The 25,612-nt window shown below is 35.7% G+C and overlaps 1 protein-coding gene across 10 annotated transcripts in view; it reads right to left on the reverse strand.

Moving 5' to 3' along the window:
* The window catches only part of ADGRV1 (adhesion G protein-coupled receptor V1), a 235,322-nt gene that overhangs the window by 173,977 nt on the left and 35,733 nt on the right, over nt 1-25,612 (reverse strand). For all 10 annotated transcript variants that reach the window (XR_014939100.1, XR_014939101.1, XR_014939102.1 and 7 more), the window contains exons 19-37: nt 24,156-24,373; nt 22,249-22,992; nt 21,031-21,404; nt 19,406-19,582; nt 18,167-18,347; nt 17,249-17,451; nt 16,485-16,614; nt 15,098-15,178; nt 13,651-13,790; nt 11,764-12,373; nt 10,685-10,900; nt 9,219-9,434; nt 8,255-8,499; nt 7,877-8,058; nt 4,699-5,510; nt 3,100-3,309; nt 2,125-2,255; nt 1,696-1,795; nt 543-722 (exon numbers count right to left, since the gene is read on the reverse strand). Coding sequence is in view for 4 of the 10 variants with exons in the window: in XM_085527985.1 (XP_085384111.1) it covers nt 543-722; nt 1,696-1,795; nt 2,125-2,255; nt 3,100-3,309; nt 4,699-5,510; nt 7,877-8,058; nt 8,255-8,499; nt 9,219-9,434; nt 10,685-10,900; nt 11,764-12,373; nt 13,651-13,790; nt 15,098-15,178; nt 16,485-16,614; nt 17,249-17,451; nt 18,167-18,347; nt 19,406-19,582; nt 21,031-21,404; nt 22,249-22,992; nt 24,156-24,373 (5,150 nt within the window). In the remaining 6 variants the exon portion in view is untranslated. The remainder of the gene's footprint in view (nt 1-542; nt 723-1,695; nt 1,796-2,124; nt 2,256-3,099; nt 3,310-4,698; nt 5,511-7,876; nt 8,059-8,254; nt 8,500-9,218; nt 9,435-10,684; nt 10,901-11,763; nt 12,374-13,650; nt 13,791-15,097; nt 15,179-16,484; nt 16,615-17,248; nt 17,452-18,166; nt 18,348-19,405; nt 19,583-21,030; nt 21,405-22,248; nt 22,993-24,155; nt 24,374-25,612) is intronic.

The following is a 25,612-nucleotide window of genomic DNA, read 5'->3' on the forward strand; positions in this document are numbered from 1 at the left end:
CTTTTACCAATGAAAAGCTCTAAAAACAGTGGTCAGAAATACATCTTACTAAATCTACCTTGTTTCCCAGTCAGATTGACTTAAACTTAAACAAAAAATCAAAATCAGGGGACACACATAAGTATTACTAAATGTAACAGTTAAACAATTTTAGAATAAAGTCAGAGTAAATCAAGTAGTAAACATTAAAAGAATGGTCCTAAAGATTAAATGGCGTATGAAAATAAAACCTACTTTATGTGAAATAACATATAAGGGATAAAAGAGTCTTTTATAATAAATAAATAATGATGACTATCTGAACTTAGTAATATATCTTGCATATGCCACAGCTTTCAGATTCCTTGCTGTATAAATGAGGGTTATGGCTACAGTTTTGGCTAATATCTAGTTTCTGAGCCCACAATAAGAAGTGTTGACATTATGAACTTATTAACGAAATCCAAACCTTTTCCAAACATTACAGCCTCATTATTATGACTGCTATTTGCCCAATGATTATTAAAACAAAACTTCCTTTCTCTTAGAGTTATTATACAGACCTAGGGATCCAAATTCTCTGTTAATAAAGAGCTGAATTGTTTTGTTTTCCTCTGGACTTAAAACTACCCTGGATGGGGAAGCAAAATTCAGAACTCCATGTGGTTCATCACTAGCTTCTACTGTTAGGACAGCTTCGTATCCTTGACTATCCAAAGCAGCAGCGCCTGTAGGAGAAACTCCTGCAAGAGAATCAACAAACTTCAGTGAATAAAGTGTGAAGATTATTTTTTTTTCTTTTACCATTATTGATATTACATTCAAATGACAGCCAGCAGCCATCCAAAAATAATAACAAAGCTCAGTGAAGCTTATGGATTATGTGAGACCTATATATGCATATATATTTACTTTTTATAACAAATATAGGAACATGCAGTCTCATCAGAAATTGTATGCATACCAAGCATAAAGAGTCAACAATTTATTAAGAAATTAGAAAATTTAATAGGACAGCACTAACAACTTCTCTAAGTATGCTCTATTTTAAAAAGAAAAATTTCCCAGGACTTACTGGGAAACCTTAAAAGATTAAAAAAGGTGTTCTACCTCCCAATCACAAAATTACTCCCATTACTAAATAGTGCCTTGATAAATAATTATGATAATCCTGTTTGTTTACAATGGTCACACGACTCTAGGATGTTAGTGAGTCAACGAGGAGCAACAGTACCATACCAAATTTTTTTGGTGTTTGGACATTAATTTCAGTTTGACAAAGGGTATTACAGAAGGGATGGAGTTCCATGCTTCATTTCTCACTACGCAAAAATAAAATATTCTTACTGCATTAAATTCAGAAACAAATCAGTGAGATAAAACAACCAAACTGTCTTTAAAGATAAAAATATCTTCGTATTTCATGGTAACACTATGCGTCACGTATCAGAAAACTCAAGCTGGCATTCAGTTAAAGGAAAGTAACTGACCAATGAATTGAATAGGTGGAGTTAAATCCGGATTAAAAAAAAACCCACAAATTAAAAAAAAAAAACATAAATCAAGCTTCTTTTAATAAAATATTAATGAACTTTCCATACTTTGCACTAGTTGCAGTTTGTTTAGTCCTACACCTCCAAAATGAATTAATAAACATGAAAATATTACATTTTTAAATAGTATTTTAAAGATGTACCAGGCATAGTTCTGCACTACCTTCTGTTTTGACGTTGTACAAGATGATTTGGTATTCTTCTTTTTCCTCAGGAATATGGTCATCCAGCAGATGAACATATAATGTTGTATTCAACGATCCCTATTTAATATTAAATTGAATTGTTATTATTGCGTGTGTATATATATATGTGTGTGTGTTGTGCATATATATATATGCAAATGTGTATTATATAGATATAAAACACAACTAACGTAAATATGACATGTATTTCTAAAAACACCTTCAAGAAATGTTAAGGTAAAAGTATCAAGAACTGTAAGTTCACTCTAGCTTGGAAGTCCAAGAGTAAGAAAGCAAATAAATGATCAGATAAAGAAGCAAAGATTATTAAAAAATTGCATTATTTTCTCCACCCAGCTACAATTATGGTATTTTCACGTAGATGTCAACATTGCTTATGGACTTACCTCAGCAAAAAAAAGTATCCCGGAATAGGTTTCAAAATTTTGTTTTACATTATGCCCCACTATCTTCCACTCAACTGTAACATTTCCAAGTCCTGGAGCAGTTCTTACAATATGGAATTGCAATTGTTCTCCTAGGAATAAAGGAAAAAATGCAACAATACTGGGTTTCCTCCGTAACAGTTATAAAAATGAGAAGTCAAAAACAAATATCACACAGCTAAAATGACCTTTCTGAAAGACAGTCATATTGTTTCATAGCTGTCATAAAAAACATCTAAATGAAATAATGAAAAGAAAAACCCAGATCTAAACTTTTTCTTCTCACTTTTTTTCACTTTTAGTTCACATTTGGAAAGAAATACAAAAATATGAGGGAACTTGGAAGAGATGAAAAACTTAGAATGTGAATGGTCCAAAAAACACACATAAACATAGCAATATTGGTCTGTGAAATGCAATAAATAGTAAATGCTGTATGTACCAGTCAGAACTAAAACATAGTCTTTTAAAACAATTCCCTGGCTATGAATATATGTTATCCTAACATTTGCATGGTCTTGCGACTTTATGTTATGCAAGCAGAAAAAGTGCCTATGATTATCTCTAAGTCCTACATGAGTCTGAACTTGCAAATATCATAAGCATTAGAAATGAATCATAAAATGTTAATAATTTCTTATAATTTCTGAGTTAATCAGTATTGACTGATATGGTTCCTGTACAGTAAGTGAATATTATGGTTATTCTGCCCATTTAACATTTAACCCTCAAAGCATTTTAATTAAAAAGAGAAAACGTCTTTGAAATCTTTGTAAAAAGTAGAGAATAAAGCTTTAAAGTTGCAATTTATTACACAACTAATATTAATTATTTTCAATGTGAACATCTGAAACAGTCACTGTGAGTTGTTATCAACCGAGGGCACAAAGATGGAAACCGATGTTGAACTGAGCATGGTCAACACTAAAGACTCACCTTCACGACCAATAACTGATCTTGAGGCTGTATGGAAGCTTATAACTCCTGCGACATTATCACTTGCTAGAATAATCACTGTGACAGTGTCAAAACTGGGTAGAATCCGACTCCCTCCTTCAGTGTGAATAAGGCTGATTTTGATACTTTCATTATCTTCTGGCTCTGGGTCATCTAAAATGGTCAACACAACCATCTTTTTTGTTTCACCTACAAGGAGAACAATTCATATAAACACGTGCACATGGATATCACTTTGGAAATAGATAATGATTTCATTTTGAGAGGAAACAGTCATGAGAAAAAAACAACACTGAATTGTATGAATCATTCCTATTCACCCTTCTAGACATTTACTGACTGCCATTACAAATCTTCATTCATCTACTTTTGAACAGTCACTTTAGTCCAACAAAATTATCATATTAGATAATCATACTGTATGGAAATCAACGATATAGGAATTGTTTTTAAATGTCCAGAAATCTTTATTTGCATTACATATTTTCTGAATTTAAAATTTAACTTAGAAGAGAGGAATGTTACCCTTCTTTGAAAAGCCATTCTTTTTAAATTAGCAAGTGCCTAAGCTCTCTGATAAACCATATGCACAAATATGTACATTTAAATATATTTACCATGCCAGAGAATGCATTAAAATGGGCTGTCATTATGTTAGTTCCTTGCTATTGGTAGTATCAACGAATAATAATAGTAAAAAAGTAGGGAACACTATCAATCTCTAATCTCCATATATCCAAAAAATTTACAACACAATCCTGTTACATTGTACACATGCAGAAACCATCTGTGATTTACAGTTAGGAGACTATCAATTTATAAAGTACATATTTTTTTTCTGCTACATTGTCTATTAAAAAGCAGTTATGACTAAACTCATTAACCACTAATGTAATAACAAGCCAGCCTCAGTATCATGGCCAGCAGAAAAAAGAGAAACCATCTTTTGCTTTTAGATGAATTATCAAGCTAGCTAGCACGCTACAATCCTTACCACACTCCTACAAATTGTTTTCAAAATATCTGTTTCAGACTTTGAAAATATAAAATACATCATTAAATGCATCACATTGGATGATACATAAGTAAAGTCTACTGGTGATTTGCTTGTGCTTATTAAGTACATTGCTACATAATGCAATGAATATGATCTCAGAATTCAAAATAGATGCCATGAAAAATTACCACCATTCTGAATGAAGGCTAACAAACAAACAAACAACAAACAGATCTGCTTCTCATTTCCAGTTGCTGCTTGCAACTTTCTTTAGCATTATTATTTCTTATGTAATGTGAAGGAAATCTCTATAACGCAGCACATTACAATATCTCTCTAACAAAACACTTCGATACTTATGGTTTTCACTTTTTTTCAGTGCCACTGTGTGCGTTCTGCAAGGTAATCCTATAAAGTAATGTATAACCATTCTCTTTTGCACACATGACCTGCACATTCAGGGACATAAAGCCTAAGAATAAGATGTTACTTGTAATAACTTCCAAAGAATTGTGTACTTGGGCTCTTTTTGCTGTTTGTTAGTCCCATAGAAGAGAAACCAATGCAAAAGTTTGCCTCACCTTCAGCAAACACCAGAGTCTCACCAACACCTATAAAATCCACGTTTGGGGTAGCAGTTCCACCAGTTACATGCCATTGCACTGTTACCTGTCCCAGGCTGCCTTCTGTTCTGTGTATCATTAGCTGTACACTGGCCTGAGGACGTTCCTCTACTTCAACATACAGGCCCTCCTCCGATGCATTGGGACTTATGCTGTAGATCTTAAATACTCCAAATGCATCTCCATTCATCAGTATGATAACTGTGGAAGTATTTGGCTGTCCTATAGTTGGTTGATTTTTTAAGCTGGCTGAAATGTTCACTAGTTCAACTTTCAAAAGGGTTATGGTGAATTTCTCATCCAGTTCCGGCAGATCATCAGGCAGTATGGTAACTGTGAGATTTGCAAATTCTTCCCCTTCCTCCATTATGGCCCATTGTCTTGTAACAGGTTGGTAATCACTGCCAGCAATGGCTTGTGTGCTAAAGAGAGTGAATGCACTAGTAAAGTTTTTCTTGTAGGTCCAGAATCCTGAAGCGTTAGCTAAAGGACTGATCCCCGATGTCAGCCAAAGGCAGAGAGGAATCCCAGAGGCATTGGAAAATGTAAAGGCTGAACAGGCTTGTTCTTTTAGGCACTGAGTTGCACAGACGTACACTGGGTCACTTGCTGCTGAAACATTCACTCTGGTCTTGGATGGTTGGTCAGGAATTCCTTGCACAGGAGACTCAAAATACACCAGTATATCCTGACCTTGCTCGACAGCTAGAGCTACAATGTCAGTCTCAGATGTGCTGTAGAATATCTGCAGCTGACCAAATCTTCCCTCACTAAAAGACATTATAATAAAGAAAGCCTTGTTAGTTGACCAAGTCTGTCTAATAATCTGTTTCTGTGTTAAGAATACAAGTTAGGGAAAAAAAAAAAAAAAAAAAAAGGTGAAAAATTTCAAATAATTGATTAAAATGCATTTCTTTGAAACTTGTATCAACATAACTCAGAGGTTTCTTTTGTTTGTTTGTTTGCTTTGTGGATGGCAGGCTTGATTTTTAATAGCTTGTGTAATAGTCTGTTAAGAATGCATAATAGTAAACATTTCTTTCTAGGAATTAGTTCTTCTTAGGACTTGCTAGATCTCTTCACTGGCAATGAAGATAAAGCCAGTGCTGTCCAGCCTGGTCATCTTTCCTTTAAGATCATAGAATTAGAATCGTAGAATGGCCTGGGTTGGAAAGGACCACAATGATCATTTAGATTCAACCCCCCTGCTATGTGCAGGGTCGCCAACCACCAAACCTGTCTGCCCACAGCCACATCCAGCCTGTCCTTGAATGCCTCCAGGGATGAGGTATCCACAACCTCCTTGGGCAACCTGTTCCAGTTCTTCACCACCCTCTAAGTGAAAAACTTCCTCCTAATATCCAACCTAAACCTCCCCTATGTCAGTATGAAACCATTCCCCCTTGTTCTATCACTATCTACCCATGTAAACAGATCATACACAGATGGCATGTGCGGGATGACCGGGGAATCAGGCCTAGCCAGCACGGGTTCATGAAGGGCAGGTCCTGTTCGACCAACCTGATTTCCTTCTATGATCTAGTGACCTATCTACTGGATGAGGGAAAGGCTGTTGATGTGGTCTACCTAGACTTCAGCAAAACCTTTGACACTGTCTCCCATAGTATTCTTCTGCAGAATCTGGCAGCCCATGGCTTGGACAGGTGCACTCTTGGCTGGGTAAGGGGCTGGCTGAAAGGCCAGGCTCAGAAAGTGGTGGTCAATGGAGTTAAATCCAGCTGGTGACCGGTCACAAGTGGTGTTCCCCAGAGGTCAGTGCTGGGGCCTGTCCTCTTCAATCTTTATGATGATCTTTATTGATGATCTGGATGAGGGCATCAAGTGAACCCTCAGTAAGTTTGCAGATGACATCAAATTGGCTGGGAGTGTGGATCTGCCTGTGGGTAGTGAGCCCCTACAGAGGGATCTGGACGGGCTGGAGAGCTGGGCTGAAGCCAATGGGATGAGGTTCAACAAGACCAAATGCCGTGTCCTGCACTTTGTCTGCAACAACCCTGGGCAGTGCTACAGGCTTGGGGCGGAGTGGCTGGAAGACTGTGTAGAGGAAATGGACCTGAGGGTACTGATTGATGCTCGGCTGAACATGAGCTGACAGTGTGCCCAAGTGGCCAAGAAGGCCAAGGGCAACCTGGCTTGCATCAGAAACAGTGTTGCCAACAGGAGTAGGGAGGTGATTGTTCCCCTGTACTCAGCACTGGTGAGGCTGCACCTCAAGTACTGCGTCCAGTTTTGGGCCCCTCACTGCAAGCAAGACATTGAGGCCCTGGAATGTGTTCAAAGGAGGGCAACAAAGCTGGTGAGGGGTCTGGAGCACAGGACATATGAGGAGAGGATGAAGGAGCTGGGAATGTTCAGCCTGAAGAGGAGGCTCAGGGGAGACCTTATTGCTCTCTGTAACTTTGTGAAGGAAGGTTGTAGCGAGCTTGACATCAGCCTCTTCTCTTGTGTCATTAGTGATATGACCAGAGAGAATGGTTTCAAGCTACGGCAGGGGAGATTCAAGCTGGGCATTAGGAAGTATTACTTCTCAGAAAGCGTGGTCAGGCACTGGAATGGACTGCCCAAGGAGGTGGTGGAGTCACCAACCCTGGGAGTGTTCAAGGAAAGACTGGATGTTTTGTTGAGGGACATGGTTTAGTGGGAGCTATTAGTAAGATATGAATGGTTGGACAGGATGATCTTTTAGGTCTTTTCCAACCTTGGTGATTCTATGATAAATCTTGTTTCCCTTTTTTATTTCAGTTCTGCAAGTGTTGGCTTATTTTTTCCTTCAGTTCAAATCACAGTAGCAGGATACTGAGCAGGCCTAAATAATCTAATGATTAAATGGATAAAAAGAATCTTCACATGCATTGTGTACAAAAAGTTTATGTTATATATTTCAATGTATATTACATTTAATTAATTCATGTAATTCCTAGTAAGCAGAAATCTATTTCAGAAATAGTGTATACGAAATGAGAATGTGTTAAGCTGCCAGATCAGAGAACCAGCGCAAATATTGATGCAAATCTTTACATGAGAGGAGCATAAAATTTGACTTTATGGCAATGATGAAATTAAAAAATAAATAAATAAATAATGTAATTTAAAATAAAATAAACATTGTACAAACCTTCGTCTGACTGTTATGTTTGCAAGCAAATTTCTTTCAAGTGGCTCCTGGACTTGATATAAGGATTGATGGAAGAAAACTGTGCCATAAGGATTATCATTGGCAGGTATTATAATTTTTGCCATGCCATCTACCCCAATGGCACCACCATTGGAGGCCTGAGTTAATACTACATGGACAATCTCAAGAAGAAAAAAAAAAAAGAAAAACAATTAATGCATCTAAACAATTTGTGGTATTTCTAACAATAATCACAGGCTGAGTGTAAGAGGAACATCCTATACTTCCCTGCCAGAACATTTGTTTTCCATTACACATATTTCTTCAATAATTTAAAACTCAAATACTGTTCAAGAACAATTTAATTGCTTGACTTACTTCTTCTATTTCTGGAACATCATCAGCTAGGATTTCCAACAGAAGCATCTGAAAGGTTTCTCCAGGGGCAAAAGTAATATTGCCTGTAGCAAACTTCAGGTCATCATGAGCAAGATGTCCATCAATGGTAGCAATCCAGTGAACAGTCACATTACCAAGTGTCCCAGCATTGCGGATTACTGGCAGATCTATGGGTACTGATCCAAATTCAGGCTCCTCCACAGTGAATTCTGTGATCTCAAAAACTAAAGTCCAGCACAGAGAGGTCTATTACATTAGTCACTGTGTTTATTTAAAAATATCATTCTTATTTGTATATAGTGTTCATTCACTTGATTATTAGGGTAAATCATTTTTGTTAATCAACTCTAAATCAAAAGCTGAGCTTTCAGTATTAATATTTTCATTACTAAGAAAATTAGCATGCAAATTAAGCCTTCACTTCTCTTCCTGAAAGTTTATTCCACCATATCCTTTCTCAAGTTGTGAGATATTTCTAAGCTCTTCAAAGACACATACTGGGTATGATTTCCAGTGAGGAAATTTTTAGCATGACAGCATGCTTTATTTAAATACTTAGTAAAACAAACAGACTAAACTATTTAAACAGATATTCACATGTACACTTTGGCTTAAACGTACTGCAGGGATTCAGAACTTAGTATAAGGTGGGCTTTCTTCTATTGTTGTTTTTTTAAAGTTTAAAAACTACCCATCTCTGTTGGAAGACTTTAAAATCCATTTCCCATTCAATTGGAAAAAAAAACCCAACAACAATATATTAACTGACTGTTCATTCCATCTTGTCATATTAAGGCACCATTACCCCTTCATCATATGTTTTACTGTAAGTTCATTTTACTTTGTCCTGTACTGTTTTCAACCAGACCTCCTCTTTGTCTTCACAGAATCACAAATCTGTAGTAAAACTGTTAACAGAAGAGGGAAAATGGGCAAGACTCACCAAAAGATCCAAATGGGTCATCAGAAGCCTCAATAATTATGACTGCCCTAGTCAAAGATCCAAGCAAGGCTCCACCTGTTGTTTGATTCAGCAGCTGAACATAAAAGGACTCCTCAACTTCAGGATTAATATCATTAATTATATAAATTGGCACAGCTTTACTTGTTTCTCCTTCTAGTAAGACAACATCTGATGAGGCTACACTGTAGTCCTCTCCTAGATTTGTAGATCAAACAAAAAATCAACAACAGTAAAATCACAGAAGAATATTAAAGTATTATAAGTATTATGGCTTGTTATGGAACACTACTAATATTTATAATCAGTACTATTTATCTTTTTTTTTTTTTTTTTTTTGCTGACACATGCATTTCCTGTCATTCAAATATCCTTCTGGTTTTTTTATTTTTATTCTTTAATCTTCAAAGCCAGGGATCATAATCTTTTTCATTTCCTGATGCCTTCTAGATATCTAGATGGATTAAACTAAAACTCAGCCTGGCCAAAACAGAGTTTGAACTGTAAGACCAAAGGGCGATTACAAGAAGTCCATTATTCAGTTCAGTTGAGAAGGTCTGAGAAGTGTACTGAGACACTTCTGTTTGATTTCTGATAGCTGTCTGGCATTCCAGGAGATAAAAGTAAACAGAAGTACCTTTGTCAAAGCAGATTTTACTGAAGGGGAACAGTGTGCATGCAGACCTCAATTTAGACAGACTTTCCCCTGAAAATGCTTGATTAACAACTAAGATATAATAGATAATGGCTCTCCCTTAGAACATAATTGGAAATATATTGATACTACCCAGTCTTGAGCACAGATGAAATACAGTGGGTTTGACGAGTTAGGAGAGGCCTGAGTCTGTAGTTCATGAAGTTGCTCCTTTTTTTCATCTAGCTTTCCTACTTTGGGAATCAACTGCAAAACTTCATCTCTTTTCTTTAGAACTAAAGGGCTTCTTGAGTTTTGATTAGGTTGATTAGGTTTTGTCTGTTTTACAGCTGAGTCTCCAGCTCTTAGTTCCCTTCCAACAAACTCATATTAGCCATGCGCGATAGGCTTAAATAGAAATGCGGGACTAGAAAGTGCCCACAAGTACCATTGTAGGATTGTTTGTTTGTTTGTTTGTTTTGTTTCATTTTTTGTTTTTTGTTTGTTTGTTTGTTTGTTTTCCCAACTTGATGATATGAACAGCTACTAGGGAAATGAGAAGCCATTTCCTTTCCTTATTTCTCTTGCTAGATTCCTCAGTGATGGTGACTCATAGCTTTTTAAAACGGGAAGTATGGTCACACAGGGCTTGGATTCCTGTCTCCTGAGCTCAGTCAGTAAATACCACACTTCATTTTTTTTTTTCCTACTTCTTTCATTTGACTGGATTTGTTTGCTTTGGTTAGTGAAAGTATACAGAATGCCTTGCCTGGTTTAACACACAGCATGTATTTCTACTGTTCTGGTTTCTCACCTGCTGTTGCAGTTATTGGCATAGCTTTAAATTTCACAGAAACATCTGCAAAAATTCCCCCAGTTCTGGTAACATTAATGATTGGTCCAACATAATTTTCAGCAACTCGCACAGTTGAAGCTGAAAGCTGAAGTGTTCCAAAAGCATCATCATTGGCATTAATAATTACATGAGCTATTGTCTCACTCGCTGATCCAAGACGAGGAGAATTTACAACTGAAATGAAAAAAAAAAAAACAAAACAACTTGGTAAGAAAAAGTCTGAAATGTTTCCTATATGTTGCTGTGAAATTCATAGACAAGTGATACACTATTAGCTTTAACAAAGGAATCGTTAAACATTTTGACAAAATTAATTAATTAATTATTTTATTTATTTATTTATTTATTTTAAAACTTATTAGTCTACCCTGCTGTGGCATAAAGATGAGGTGAGCTATTATCAAAATTATTTATTTGTCGATAGGACAATAGAATTTTGAAATGTAAGCAACCTATCAGTTCCCAGCAGAATTATTAGTAAAGCTTCCCTTAAAATTACAATTAATCCTGGGGAGGATGTAGGTGAGCAGGAAGCAATGAGACACGTCAAAGCAGCTCTTAAGTATAAATCAGGCTATAATGACCAGAATTTATCAGAATAAAGGAACAAGCTAAAATTCTGCACACTAAATAGAAACAGCATGTATCTGTGATTCTACACCACCTAAATTTTAAAAGGTTTTTTTGGCCTTCAGCAAGCAGAACTAATTTATTTCCTAATATACGCTTTAGAGAAACATCATCAAGTGAATGATTATTAGGGCACAAAACCAATATATAAGGCAAATTCAAAAGGCAAAAAAAATGCTAATCCTGAGAAAATATAGCGATAACAGAAATATATGCTGTCAGAAAACAGCAAATTATCATACTGAGTATGACATACTCTAAAATATACTACTCATAGAATTCTTAACTATATGAAGTTAGGTAGAGGTAAAAATTTATTGAGATTTCAATTATTGCATTTTATCCTATGAAGCTTAAGTATTAGCTTGCATGCTTAAAGTTTTGGTTTACATGCGTAAGATACTTACTTGGCCGATCCTGCACTTTTTCAATCAAAACAGTATTGTTTAGCTCCACAAAAACAGATTCTGACCTCTCAGGATCATCATCATCTAAAATAGGCAAAGATATAGTGGTCTCTCTTTCATTGGCAGCAAAGACTGTATAACCAGAAATGGGTATGTAATCTTTTCCTTGTATTGCTCTAACAACATTAGGTGGAAGAAAGGCGAATTCTTCATCATCACTTAGAGTTCTGTATGTTACCACTACTGTACCGAGGAGACCACCAAGCCTTACTATTGTCAAAGAAATATTTTTTGTTTCTTCCTCAACTTTGATTGGTCTGTTTTTCTCGGAAAAGATGAACAGTCCATATGGATCATCATTAGCTAAAACAGTTAATGTTGCATTAGTATGATTTCCAAGACGACCACTGGAAACATTGATGATCAAAACTGAAAATATCTTATCCAGTTCAGGAACATCATCAGGAGAAACCTGTACTGTGATGTTCGCTCTCACTTGGCCAACATGAAATGTTATGTTTCCATATGTAGAGATCAGATCTTCAGTATGATCACAGTCAATGATCCAGTGCAGAGTCACCTCAGACAGGGCCCCATGAGTTCTCACAATCTAAGTAGAAAATACAAAGATTTATGTGTTTTTGGTGCAAAAAGAAAGAAAAGATACTATAGAACAAATTCATGGAACTACAGAATATTCTGAGTAGGAAGGGACTCACAAGCATCACCAAGTTCAACTCCTGGCTCCACACAGAACCACCCTAAATTAAAATCCTTTGTCTGAGAGTGTTGTCCAAACACCCTGTGCAGCCCATTCCATGCCCACTGCCCTCTGGTGCAGACCCTTTCCCTTACCTCAGCTGCCCCTCCCCTGACAGCTCCATGCCATTCCCTCGGGTCCTGTCGCAGTCACGCAGAGCAGAGCCAAGCGCTGCCCTCTGCTGCCTGTGAGCATCAAATCCCACATAAACTTGGATTTGGCGTGGAGCTGATAATTACTGAAGGTGCAGATCCATAACTCAGGGCTCCAGGGGGAGCCCATGATCAGTGTCTCCGTGTTATTACTTGTGAGGTGATCATCCTCATCTAATAAAGGAAAAATGTTTTGCTACTAATGTACTTTTAAAAACTTCTTACGTTGTCCCTCACAGTATTGGCCAGCTTCAACTCAAACTGAGCTTTGGTTACAAACTTCCTCTCGGCATGGCAAACATTATCTTTGCAGTCCTCCTAAGTAACCAAACCTTGCTTACAGTGGCCATATACTTTCTTTTTCAAAGAGAAAACCCCCACTCTGTCAAACTGGTCTTCTGCCCAACTTTCTTCTGATATTTTGGAATTGCCTGTTTCTGTGCACTTCAGAGGTAGTGCTTAAAAACTGAAGTTTTACTGCCAATTTTCTTCCTACTACAACAGATTTTAAACCTGGTGACTTCATGGTGACTGCGGCCAAGACATCTGATGGCCACTTCATCCTTGACACCCTCTCTGCAAACTGCATATAATTGATCTCCTCCATTACATGCACCACCAACTCAGTGATGCAAAGAATTAGCAATAATGTTTTAAAAATACAGTGTAATCATCCTTATCTCAGCTTTGCTGTATTTGGTGTGCCTCGGCACTCCATTTAAAATATTCATATCTCAAATATAAACACACCTAGAATTAATTTTAAGACTATAGGTATAGTTGTTGCATCATTTTAGCTTGAAGCTGAAAGTTACATAAAAGAAAGTGAAGTATGAAGTGACAAAACAGATGTGCATGATAAAGCTAGGTATAAAAACTTGTAGGCCAACACACTGTAAACAAAACACTGTAAAAACAGAATAGAACAGGACTGCAAAGCAGTATGAGTCAGTATGAGACCCAGAACTTTCTAACCTGCAGCACAATATTGCTATCTCCATCTTCAGGCTCGGTTCCATTCACTGAGAGTGACTCAGCGCTGAACTCAAACACACCATGAGCATCATCAGAAGCTTCAATAGTCACAATGATGTGCGATGCAATTCCCAAGCTGGCTGTAAGTGCAAGTTCCAAAATGAGTTATTTTTCCAACACCATTTCTTACATGAAAGAGATCATCTAAGAAGCTTAGTTATAAAAAGCACATATCTGCACTATTAAGCTTTTTTTTTTAAAAAAAAAAATTAAAAATTATTATTAAATAAATGTAGAATAATGACAATAACTATCCAAATAGATAAAGAACTGACTTGCAGTAACACAATCCTGGCAGCTCTTGTGAGAAAAAAACAAAAAAACAAAAACATAACAAAACAAAATAATAAAACATTTTAAGGGAGGAACAGAAGGAAAACTAATCGTTTTATTAATGAATATCAATGGTGCTGAGTTATACAATAAAATACAGCGTTAGCAGTGTAGATTGCATAAAAGCAAATGTCATTGTAACAGCAGCTGAAATTAAAATGAAGAACAATTATCATCTTGGCTAAAATAACTAGCTGCTTAAAAAGAGCCTGGCACTTAAGAAAACAATTTCTGGAAACACAGATGAGGAAACAGTACACCCCTGGAAGCTCAAAAAATGTTGTTAAGCCACTGACTAGTTACAAGCTGAACTTCTTTGAATTTACAAATAAATCAGAAAATCAGACTGTCATTGTGCAGTACATCAGATAATAGGTGCTCAAATAAATTTTTCAGGTCAGTAGGGCTTAAATCAAAGGCATGTATAATTAGAATTTTCCCTCAATTTTTATGTTTTCTGCATATAGTGTTTTTCGCTGTTTGTTTGTTGTTTGGTTAGTTGTTTTTGTTTGTTTTGTTTGTTTTTTTTCCCATTTTCTCAGGGTCTTTTTTCCATGTATGTCATGTTACATATACAAACTTAAAGAAGTTGGCAAAAAACAAACAAACAAACATAAAATCAAAGCATTCCTTTAAATGCAGCTTACTTTTCTTGACTATTTTTGACTCAAAGTGAAATAAAACAAGTATCAAAGCTTGTAGTCAGGTGATTCTTAAATTACCCTCCATTTTAAAAGTGCCATTTCTCTTTGTTCTCCAGAATAATTGATGATCCTCAGCCATTTTAATTTTGCAGCCTATACTTCCTGATTAACAACACTGTTTTACAACAATATAGTTTTGAAGATAGAGAAACTGTTACTTTGTGTGTTACACTCAGTGTTGACTTTTGTTGAAAGTAAGCCTGCCTTAACAGGACAATGAGCATCTTGATACACCTAAATGAATAAGATATATAAGATAATATAATAATATATAATAAGATAAAACTCAATGGAATAATTTATGAAGGGTATTACAGTTAAAGAAATTAAGGTTAATCCAAAATGCTTACCATGTTGATAGGCAGTTTGAAGGAAGAAATCCATGTTCCCATCACCACTACCACTGCCATCATTTCTAAAGAGCTCAGCAACTTTTAGATGACAGACACACACATATATACACATATATACATTTATAAATACAGAGTAAGCAGAGGGTAATTTAAACAACGAGTGAAAAAAAAAAAAAAGAGAAATACATTCTAGGAAGGCATTAGCTGCAGTTACGAAAGTGTACAGGATTTCTGATTAAAACTTCTTAAGTAATGACATTGGACATAGCACTGGGAGGTCAGAAGGAAAGAAAACATCTACACCCATTTTTTGTCCTTCTTTTCCTTTTTGTGTCTACTTTTTGTATTTCCTCTTTCTCACTTCTGAAGTTTGTCACAGATAAATGTAAATCTGAAATAATGGACACAAAGCTCCTCAGAGCCTTCATTCTAACATCTCACAAAGTAAGAATGTGTCAGAAAGTTGGGAAGATCTGCAAAAAGATGAACTAATTTGAGAAGGAAATATTTTATTTCTCTTAACCAAATAACTATCCAACCAAAAAGAGAAAATACTTGAGAAGTCTACTAATTTTATCAAAAGAATCGGTAAGGCCACACTACACCATAGGCACGTGGAATCATGGTGAACAGCTGGTTTTATTCAAGGTAGTGTGATACATTCTTCTACAAGGCATGACACTTCCACAACATCCATTAAAAAAAGTAAAATCAATATTTCACTCTCAATGTTTCCATTAATTTACCTCCCTAGAACAAGATACTAGAAAAATTCTCTAATTGTATAAGCTTCTTTAAGGGATGCTTGCTGTCCTAACACCTTAAACCAGTAATTCCTTGGAACATTTTTCTTATCCTTACAAATAGGTACCTAACCTAACTTGGCTGTTATTCCCAAACCTTTCAGCACCCACAGCCTAGTACTACTATAGCCCAAATGAACAGGTTATGAGCCAACGTTCTACAATTTCTCTGATTTAAAAAAACAAAAAACAAAAAACAAAAAACACATGGTTATTTTTAAACCAACAAGAACCACCACCATACTTTGACCACATAGCTTAAAATATTTTACAAATATTCAAAATTTTTGAAGTGCAAAGAGTTATTAATATGTTTTTTGAGTTATTTTAATTCTCATTACCAACCATTGTTACATAATGTGAAGAGCAGCACCTGCCTTTACATGTCTGCTTGTTTGCAATGATTAACAAATGAACCAAGGAGTGTTTTTTTCCTAAGGAAAAAGAATGCTGCTTGAGGAATACAGGAGTGGTTTTTGTTTGTTTTCAGAAATTACATGAAAATGATACTAAAAAAAGGCACGATTTTAAGGAATGGAGTTAAAGAAAGTGCAACTAAGTGATTGATGAAAGTGACTTACCTCCTCCCTCCGGGTTCAACAGCTCCACTTCAAATGTTTTTTCTAATTCAGGAATAGAATTATCAGTGATGTTAACCGTAATGTACTTGTATCTTTCTCCTGGCTGAAATTCCAGTGTGCCCAAGACAGCCTGCAATATGAAAGCTCTTCACATTTTTTATTCTAATGTTTTCATCCATATAAAAAGAAAAGGAACATAACTTTCATTTTGTCTTCTTCAAAACATTCATTTTTTTCACTTATGCTTTAAAATAAATAAATAAATAAATCAATAAATAAATCTTCTACAAAAAAAAAAAAAAAGGAAATCTAAATGGATGAATTGGTGAACATCTGTATTCATTTGTAATTTTTCTGCTCAATTATCAATTGGACAGGCAAATGTATACGAATGCAAATTATTTATTTAAGCATGTAGAAATCCCAGTATGTGTATACATGATTTAATCTGTACATGCACCTGGATGCCATAAAAAATAACATCAAAACTCCTTGCTATACTGCCTTCTCCTGAGACAAAAAATCAAAACCAGGGTATTTTCTCAGAAAATGCAACTTCCTACACTACACAGAAAGAACATAACAGTCATAGAGCAACTTATATATGTAATAAAGGGACTACTATATATTCATTTACTACATCAAGCAGTCTTCCCATGAAAAAACTGCAGCTGGGGTAAAGTAGTTTAACTGAAGGCTGTCTTCAAGATAAATAATTCTTATTAAATCCCAAAATAATTATACTACCTTGGCAATGGCCATACCTGGTAATCTTTTGGACTGAAAGCTGTAAGTGGCACCGTTCTGTATTCCACCAGAACTGTTCCAAGAAGGCCTTGTGCACGAACTACCAGTAATCTGATGTGTCCAACTTCTTCTTTAATAGTAATATGTGGCACAGAAGAAGCTGGAAGAATCATTTTATCACCTGGCTCAGGAGGCATCCCCACAGAGAACTGGAGCAAACCTGGCAGGCAAGAAATATTACTTATAGAGCTTCTTGAATCAAATTTAAATGATGACAATCAGTTTAAATAAAACAATCAATGATATTTATAATAAGTAATGGTTCTGAAATTAAAAATCACTTATATCAGTATATCCTTATGCATCCATCACACTCATACCAGGGATCATAGAATCATAGAATTACCCTGGTTGGAAAAGACCTTGAAGATCATCAAGTCGAACTGCAGCCTAATCATAGTACCATATCTCTAACAACCCTCTGCTAAATTATATCTCTGAGCAAGGGATGTGATGTATCTCACTGATCTTCCTCTCAACCTTGATTAAGCAACAACACTGTAATAAAATCAGCTCTTCCAAAATGAACCTTACATTACTGGCTATTTAGTAATATAACAAGCAGACAGAAATGACACTCATTGTCAGAAAATCACGTTTGACAGTTTTCACAAGACCAAAATGTAGCCTCTATTTGTTCTTACTTGGGGACCACTGCCTGTTTGATTAGGAAAGCTTCCAGGCTTTCTTTTAAAATTCTCAAGGACGGTTCTGCATTCTTTCAGGTATATAAAAAATGAATTAATCTCAAGTTAGATAAAGTGGAATACCTGGCATTGCTACTTCACTCATTAAGACTAAGAAAAGGTTTTATCTGACTAACGAGAACTACACAATTACTTGAAACAAGACTGTATGATTTCCATCATTGTTACCATATGGGTGGTCACTGGCTCTGATGCTGATATCAGTAGTTTCCTTCTCTGGATCTATACTTGCTCCACTGGTAGGAGTTGAACCTAGTTTTCCATCTCCAGACACTGCAGAGACTAATGTCACACGGAAATATTCATTTAACTCCGGAATGTCATCATCAATAACATGCAAATTTAACACCTAGAGAAGGATCAAATCATGGAAAAATCAAACCATGCAACAATCAACACGATGAGCTTCATGAACCTGCATAATTGACTGAATTTTTTAATCAGTCACTACTCAAGGTAGAGGAGCAAGAGTGTATATCAGCCCTTTTCTGCCACTAGATTGAGTAAGACATACCTCACCCAGTACATCAGATTTGAAAAGATTAGGAAACTTCTGTTTTGTATAATTCTATGAAATGCAGTAATATGATTCATCACAGTTAAAGCTGATTGACTAATGACATGAACAAACTATATTCAGATATGACAAGCTTTCATCAGCTATCCTGTTACCTAACTGGGTCCAAATTCTCAGTTCCAGTGAAAACACTGGGATCCTTTCAAATGTCTTTGGTGAATTTCCACCAGTTCACACTGACTTCTGCAGACTGACTGATGCAAATGAAATTGGATGGCATTCTCTACTCAAAATTCACGCTTATTATACAAACACTACTAGAAAACATACATGAACTCTCTGCAGTATTGTGGTCTCACACCACTTCAAATAACTGCAAAAATTCTGTGCTGCAGGTTGGGAATGAATTCATTAAAACAGTTTAGGCAAAAGGAGACAGAATGTGGATGAAAGACCAGTAGTTAAATTTACTGCTATTTAACTGATGTGAAGATTAATCTGGGTTGCAACACTCAATTCAAAAAGTGATAAAATTCAAAAGTAACCGGAGCATTTACACTTTAAAAATTACACATACACATGTACAGAAATACAATTATTCATTTCTATATTGCATATATATGTTTATCTGACTTTATATGCAACCAAATACACATGTGCATTTTGTAACTGAACTGAGGTATACAGAGATCTAAAAGGATCTATTATGCCACTTTCTTGTCAGGGAAAAAAATAATAAAAGAAATATTTAAAAGGTGCAGCAAAATATCACAAAGGCAATGTGAAGTAAACATATTCTGATATGAAAGCCAGTCAGGCACCCTCAGAAGGTATTCTCCAGCAGGTTTGTAAAGGTCAGGATGAATAGTTAATAGGAAGGTAGGGTTTACCTCTGATCTCTGCCAAGGGAGGAATGTGATAGTGCCACTGCTATTAGAAAAATCGGTAACAGAGTAATTAATGCCAGTGGAATCAACCTGTGAGATAATGTATTTTATATACACATAGTCTAGGGCTCCTCTTGTGCGCTCCACAACACAGGAAATAGTGGAACCTTCATCAGATGTCTGGAAGAAAGCAAGATTTTTAAATGTTTCTTTCTGTAAAAGTAAATCAAGCCAATAAACGCATAACACAGAATTCTCTAATGTCAATCAAATGTGCAGCTAAACAAACAAACAAACAAACATCATTGTCATGTTATTTTCAGCTCCTTTGGAGTTGTAGGAAGCTGAAACTGACTTTGATGGCCGTTAGAACAATCCTAGTGGAATTTGCAACAATTTCTAATGTGTCCCCCAGGGTGAAGGTCAGAAACAACACATAGATTTACCCTGTACAGAATCTCTTTCCCAAACCTATGTGTCATAAACAGAATCAATGTGCTTGAAATATACAAGCCAAAAGCAACTCAAACTACTTTGTATCAATGCAGTTTATTTTAGTTTTTCTTAGCAATATTTTGCAGAAAGATTTGGGTCATCCCTTTTCCCAGCACCAGACAAAAAAAAAAAACAACAAAAACAGATACATATAAATTAAACTACACCATCATCATTCACAAAAACTTAGAATTTTCTGTGCTACAGTCTTCCTTACAGCACTCTCTCTCTTAAGAGAGAACTTGACTTCTGCAGCAAGATTTCACATCTTTGTAAATGAATTCATGTGGACTATATGTTTTAGAAATGAATGGCAGCAATTCTAAAATATAAAATTTTATCTGAAAATTTCCAGAAAGGTTAATGTTATCATAGTCATCAAGTAAATTTCAGGGGTGCTGCATGACACACTGTAGATACTGCATGTGACTCCAGCTTTCTAGTACACAGATGCACAGAAAGCCTTTAAACTACCAGTAAAACATTGCTGTGTTCCTGAATCATCACTATGAGTTCTCATACTTTCTTGGTGTAATGGACATAAGATAGGTTCAAAACAATTAACATACTATATAAATTTTTAATTTTTCTTCATGGTTGGTTGACGATCTGTGGCATCACAGTATATCAGTGGCATCTGAACCTGAAGGAATCCATTTTCATAGCATAGCATATGGTAGGCACACGAATAGCAAACTGACTCAAACTGAAAACTAGTATCACTCAGGCAGGACAGTTATTCTAAAAAACACTGAGCATTAGCACTTTGACTGAACAGAATGCAGAGCTCCCAGTTCAGAAACTGTACTCTTCTTTTTTTTTTTTTTTTTTTTTTTTTCTCCAAACCAATACAGTACTAATAAAAACAGCAGTCATGTTCTTCCCCTCATAACTGACTAAAGATGATTTACGTCAATTTCAATCCACTCCAAAAAGTAGCAAGCTTACACAGTATGCTGTAAGAAAAAAAAAATCTCTTAAAAACTAAAACAAAACAAAACAAGAAAACCAACACTGCTAACCAAATTGATGACAAACACTGTGAAATTAAGACTGTGCTTAGATAAGCTGGTCCTGTAATTAACTTTTCTGTACACAGAACTTCACCTTTAATTTTCCTATGACCACCTTACCTCAGGGATACATGCACCAGTGAAGCCAAACAGGCCATTAGCATTATCACTTTTCTGTATTCTTAATCTTGCTGTGGTATTTTCTTGTGAAATTCGAGCTCCACCACGCACACAAATGAGCTTTAGTATGAATAATTCCTCTCCTTCTTCCTCATTGTCATCCTTTGCAGACACAATGAATGATTTATTGGTTTCTCCTTGCCGATACTCCAAATATCCAGAGACAGGATGGACATCATTTTTTGCAGGAGTTGCATGGAGTTCATAGATTTCTGCACGAGTCAGTTTACGCTCATAAAGCCTTACATCCTGCATTAGCCCCGTGTACCTACTGCTGCCATTGATTCCTGCTCCAATTCTTACTATTCCTGGACCTGAGAAGAAAATTATAATTTTTCTCACGTTATTGCTTTTCTCTGAAGCCACAGAAGTCTGTAATTAAATTGTTCTTTTTGTTAAAAAATCAATCGTAAACTGCTTGTTACCACTGAATTTGGAATCATATCAATATTGAAATAAAAAATCAGGAGGTGCTTTGAACCTCAACTCAGTGGTTCAGTGAGGTCATCACAGGCCAAGCAATTCCATCTTAGACTGTCCACGTTTTTCCATCTCATTTATTCTAACAGCAAGTTGTCACATTCCTGTAATTTTAAGATGCTTACAGGCTAGAGGCTCCCCCTTTCCTCCACAGATCTGCAGAACTAAATGGCAACTCCTTTAATTCTACATTTTGCTTAACAAATGCTATTTTGATTCTTTTTACTAGGGTGACTGATCTATTCTTACAATACTCATAAACAGTTGTATTAGCATTTCTGAACACAGGTTTCACCCACTACACCAAGTGTACAGATTTCAGGAAGTATCCTTTTCTGTTCCACTCTATTCTACTCTGTTCTATTGCAGTCTATTTTGTTCTGCTACAACACAAACATCTCAGCTGTTCTCAGCTGCTTTTCTGAAAATAAAGAAGCAAAAATCCCATGCTTCAGGGTACTGTCATACATATGACATTGAGCAGCAGAGATGAGAAACCACAGCAACTAATAAAGGAATCATCTGGAGGATGGTGGGAAAACCTGGGCAACTAAACTCACCAGTGTACAGCACTGATCATTAAACTGAAAGAGAGAAAACATTTACCTTACAATTGTTGTATATCCAAACAAAGTATATGCTATATAAAGAGAAATGTAATGAAATCTGTTGGCTCACCATCAACAATCGCTTCTCCTTTCAAACTTTTCATTCCTCCTAGAACTAGAATTCCGTCAATGTAGAATTCAATTATACTTTCATCGAGAGTAATCAAAAGGTGAAGCCAAGTATTCTCATCCAGGTATTTCATGACTGCTGTTTTGGCCATATATGTCATATTGGATCCTAATGCTGTATAATGAAGAACTACGCAAACATGAGAATCATTTGTTTGGATTTTCACGCCATAATATAAAGTCCCGTTATCATTGTCCTTTTCAACTATATAACCATCTGTACCGACATTAGGAATTAGCCATGCTGAAAGCGTAAAATTGGTTAGTGCAGTATTTCCATTGTATGGATTTTCAGGACCAATAATGCCAAATGCATCCCCTTTTCCACTGAAATACAAAGCGTCTGTTCCACTGTGATGGCGCCTCATGTGGGGCTGTGATTTGACTGAACTTGGAAATGATCCAAGCAGTAAGAAATCTATCATTGCTGGCAGTCCATCTGAGAAGGCACCAGACAGTATTTCCCAACCTAATCGGACAACACCAAAGGTGCCTTGCTGTCTCCAGATGGTGAAGTCTGTAATATAGGAAAGATCGTCTTCAGAAAGAGTATCTTCCACAATCTCTCTCTCCTGGCTCTCCGGATCTATAACAAACACTCCGAAAGGGTCATCATTGAAAGGGATCATGACGGTTACAGAAAGGCTCGTTTCAGACAACTGGCCACCAGGACCAGGAGATCCACCTATGTAACAGAAGTTAAAGTAAAAGTTAATGGTTTAAAACATGATCAGGAAGAAATTTGTGAAGTACTTAAATTCTCAAATAAAATACAATTTTTAGAAGGATCAAATCTTCCTTTGAGATTCTCTAGACTACCAAATCATCTGACTTTAAAATTGTGTAATTTAATTGTATTATTTTTAAAATGCTATGGTGGCACAATTTCAATAGAAAAACTCGTATGTCATTTGTCAGCAGCAAAACACAAAGATGTCTTTCAGCTAAAAGAAGATTAACTCCAACTTTTCTTAATTAGCCAACTTTTGTTTCATTTGATAAGAATGAGGCCAATATCAGTTCTCTCATTACTGCAAAACTTGACTATAAAATGGCAAAATCTGGCCCACTGCTTCAGAAACAGAAGCATATATATCTTGCAAAATGAGTGATCAATTGTGTATTAAAACTGCTGACAAGTTGTGCTACCAGTCATCTATTTCTCCACAGTAAGAATTGATGATATGAAGATCATGATGTAAATGTAAACTCTCCATGCTCAAAGTGTACAGTGATCTACCTATTTTAAGTAGGAAATCTTTTGAAGACCCATATGGATTTCACTTACAGGAAAGGTCAACACACATTTTCAGTTGCACCAGGGTACAGAAGATCATAAATAGTACTGAGGTGGAATGAATCCAGATTAGGAAATACACCCAGTAGCAATCTGAAGTTGTAATCTATGTCATATGAAGTGGTGTCTATAAGTGGTTTACTAGGTTTTCTAGGGAAAAAAAAATAAATAAAGGAACTCTATTACAGTAGATATTCATAGTCTTTAATATCCTTAATATTTCTCTTCTGCATGGAAAACTATGTCTCTGAGATGTAGGTCTCTCTGTTTCTCAAACGAAACTATTAAACTTTCATTTCAGAAATGGAGAGGCATCCTTTTTAAAGTTCAGATCAAGACAATATGTCTAACAGTAATTCAGAAACTACCCATATTCATACACCTAATTTAATATTAAATGAAAAATAAAACCCAAAACCTTACCAGAAAATTATAGGATACCAAGACATGATTCAAAGCAATGCTCTTTCCAGTGCTGATTCCTTTCTGATTGATTAAACATAATTCTTTTCTACCAGATATGAAGTGAATGGTGGTATGGAAGACAATACCTGAAGCATTCACCAACTTTAGAATGTAAAATTCATTGAATTCAGGAATTCTATCTGCAATAGCGTGTAGTGTTACTGGCTTTGATCTTTCACCGTCCATGAAGAACACAGTTCCATTAGTTTCGTAGAACTCTTCTCCTGGCCTCAGCGCAGAGCTATTATCAAACAGCTGCCAGCTCAAAGAAACATTGCCGAAATGCCCTCTGTGTCTCAAAATCCTGTTCAGTGATAAAAGAAAGAGTGTGTCCTGGTAGGTTAGCATCAGTATTCAGTAGAAAAGGAAAATGTGAAAACCCTAATCTTCCTTTGGAAGGAACACAGCAGCATACTATGTTCTAAATAATAATGAACAATAAAAATAACTCCAATTAAACACCTCCAAATAAACATTTCTAATATGTACATTAGAAACAAAATTGACTGCACAGGCCCAAACATGGTTTATCTTGTATTTCTAGGATGTAAACAATAAATAATTCAAAAACTCAACAGTAAAAATTAGTATACTCAGAGACTTTTAGACAGGAAAGAGAATCATCTACAGTTAATCGCAGACACTTCACCATTTAGTCATCAAGCCTCCTCCAGCTCCTTCTTAGATCGGTATTGAATTAGGTTTATGTTCTATGCCTTATTTGATGTTATGAATACACTAAGTGAAAACAAGATTTGATTATTATTGTTAAGACATAGTCTTGAGGACCTACTTAAAACAAATAGAAATAAAATACATATATAAAGAATATTTTAAAAATATATATGAAAGTAACCTCTTCCCTAACTATTCACTTTACCACATTTATGATGATCTAACTTCTCTTTACATACAGTCTAGAGATTTCTTAAGAAAAAAAATAATCATTATTTACATCAAATTATAATCCCATACTAAGTTTATTTACTACTTTATTATGTAACAAATTAAGTTGCTGAGTACATGGCACTAAGAGACATGGCTCAGTGGGAATTGTGGGATGGATTGGGTTTGGATATGGTGATCCCAGGGGTCTTTTCCAGTCTTAACAATTCTATGATGCTATGATTTCTTCAACCCTTCTCATTCTTGAATGCAACTCACTAGCAGAAAGGAAAATACCAAAGGTCAGTTTAGTGAAGAACATTTTCAGCCTACAAGGCACTCACATCTGGAACATGATACATTTCAATTTGTAATTAGTAGATAAAACAAAAAACCTAGTAAAAAAATAAAATAGAGTGCAAGTTTCAAAACCTGTCTACAGGCAGTCTTATTTAACTATTTGTGGAGAAGTTTTTTTTACTTCTCCATTAGCAGAGTTTACACTATGCTCAGTCAGATTCTTCTGTACCTAGAGAGTGCTGAGAGTACAGCACTGTGTTCTTATGTATTTGCAATGCAATATATGTCTGTATGCTTTTTTACATTTACTATCCATTTTAATATATTTGAGTTCATGTCTTCAGCACAGTACAAATCA

This window comes from Coturnix japonica, chromosome Z (assembly GCF_054131305.1).
Source record: "Coturnix japonica strain WE chromosome Z, WE-NBRP24, whole genome shotgun sequence".
NCBI classification, from domain to species: Eukaryota; Metazoa; Chordata; class Aves; order Galliformes; family Phasianidae; genus Coturnix; species Coturnix japonica.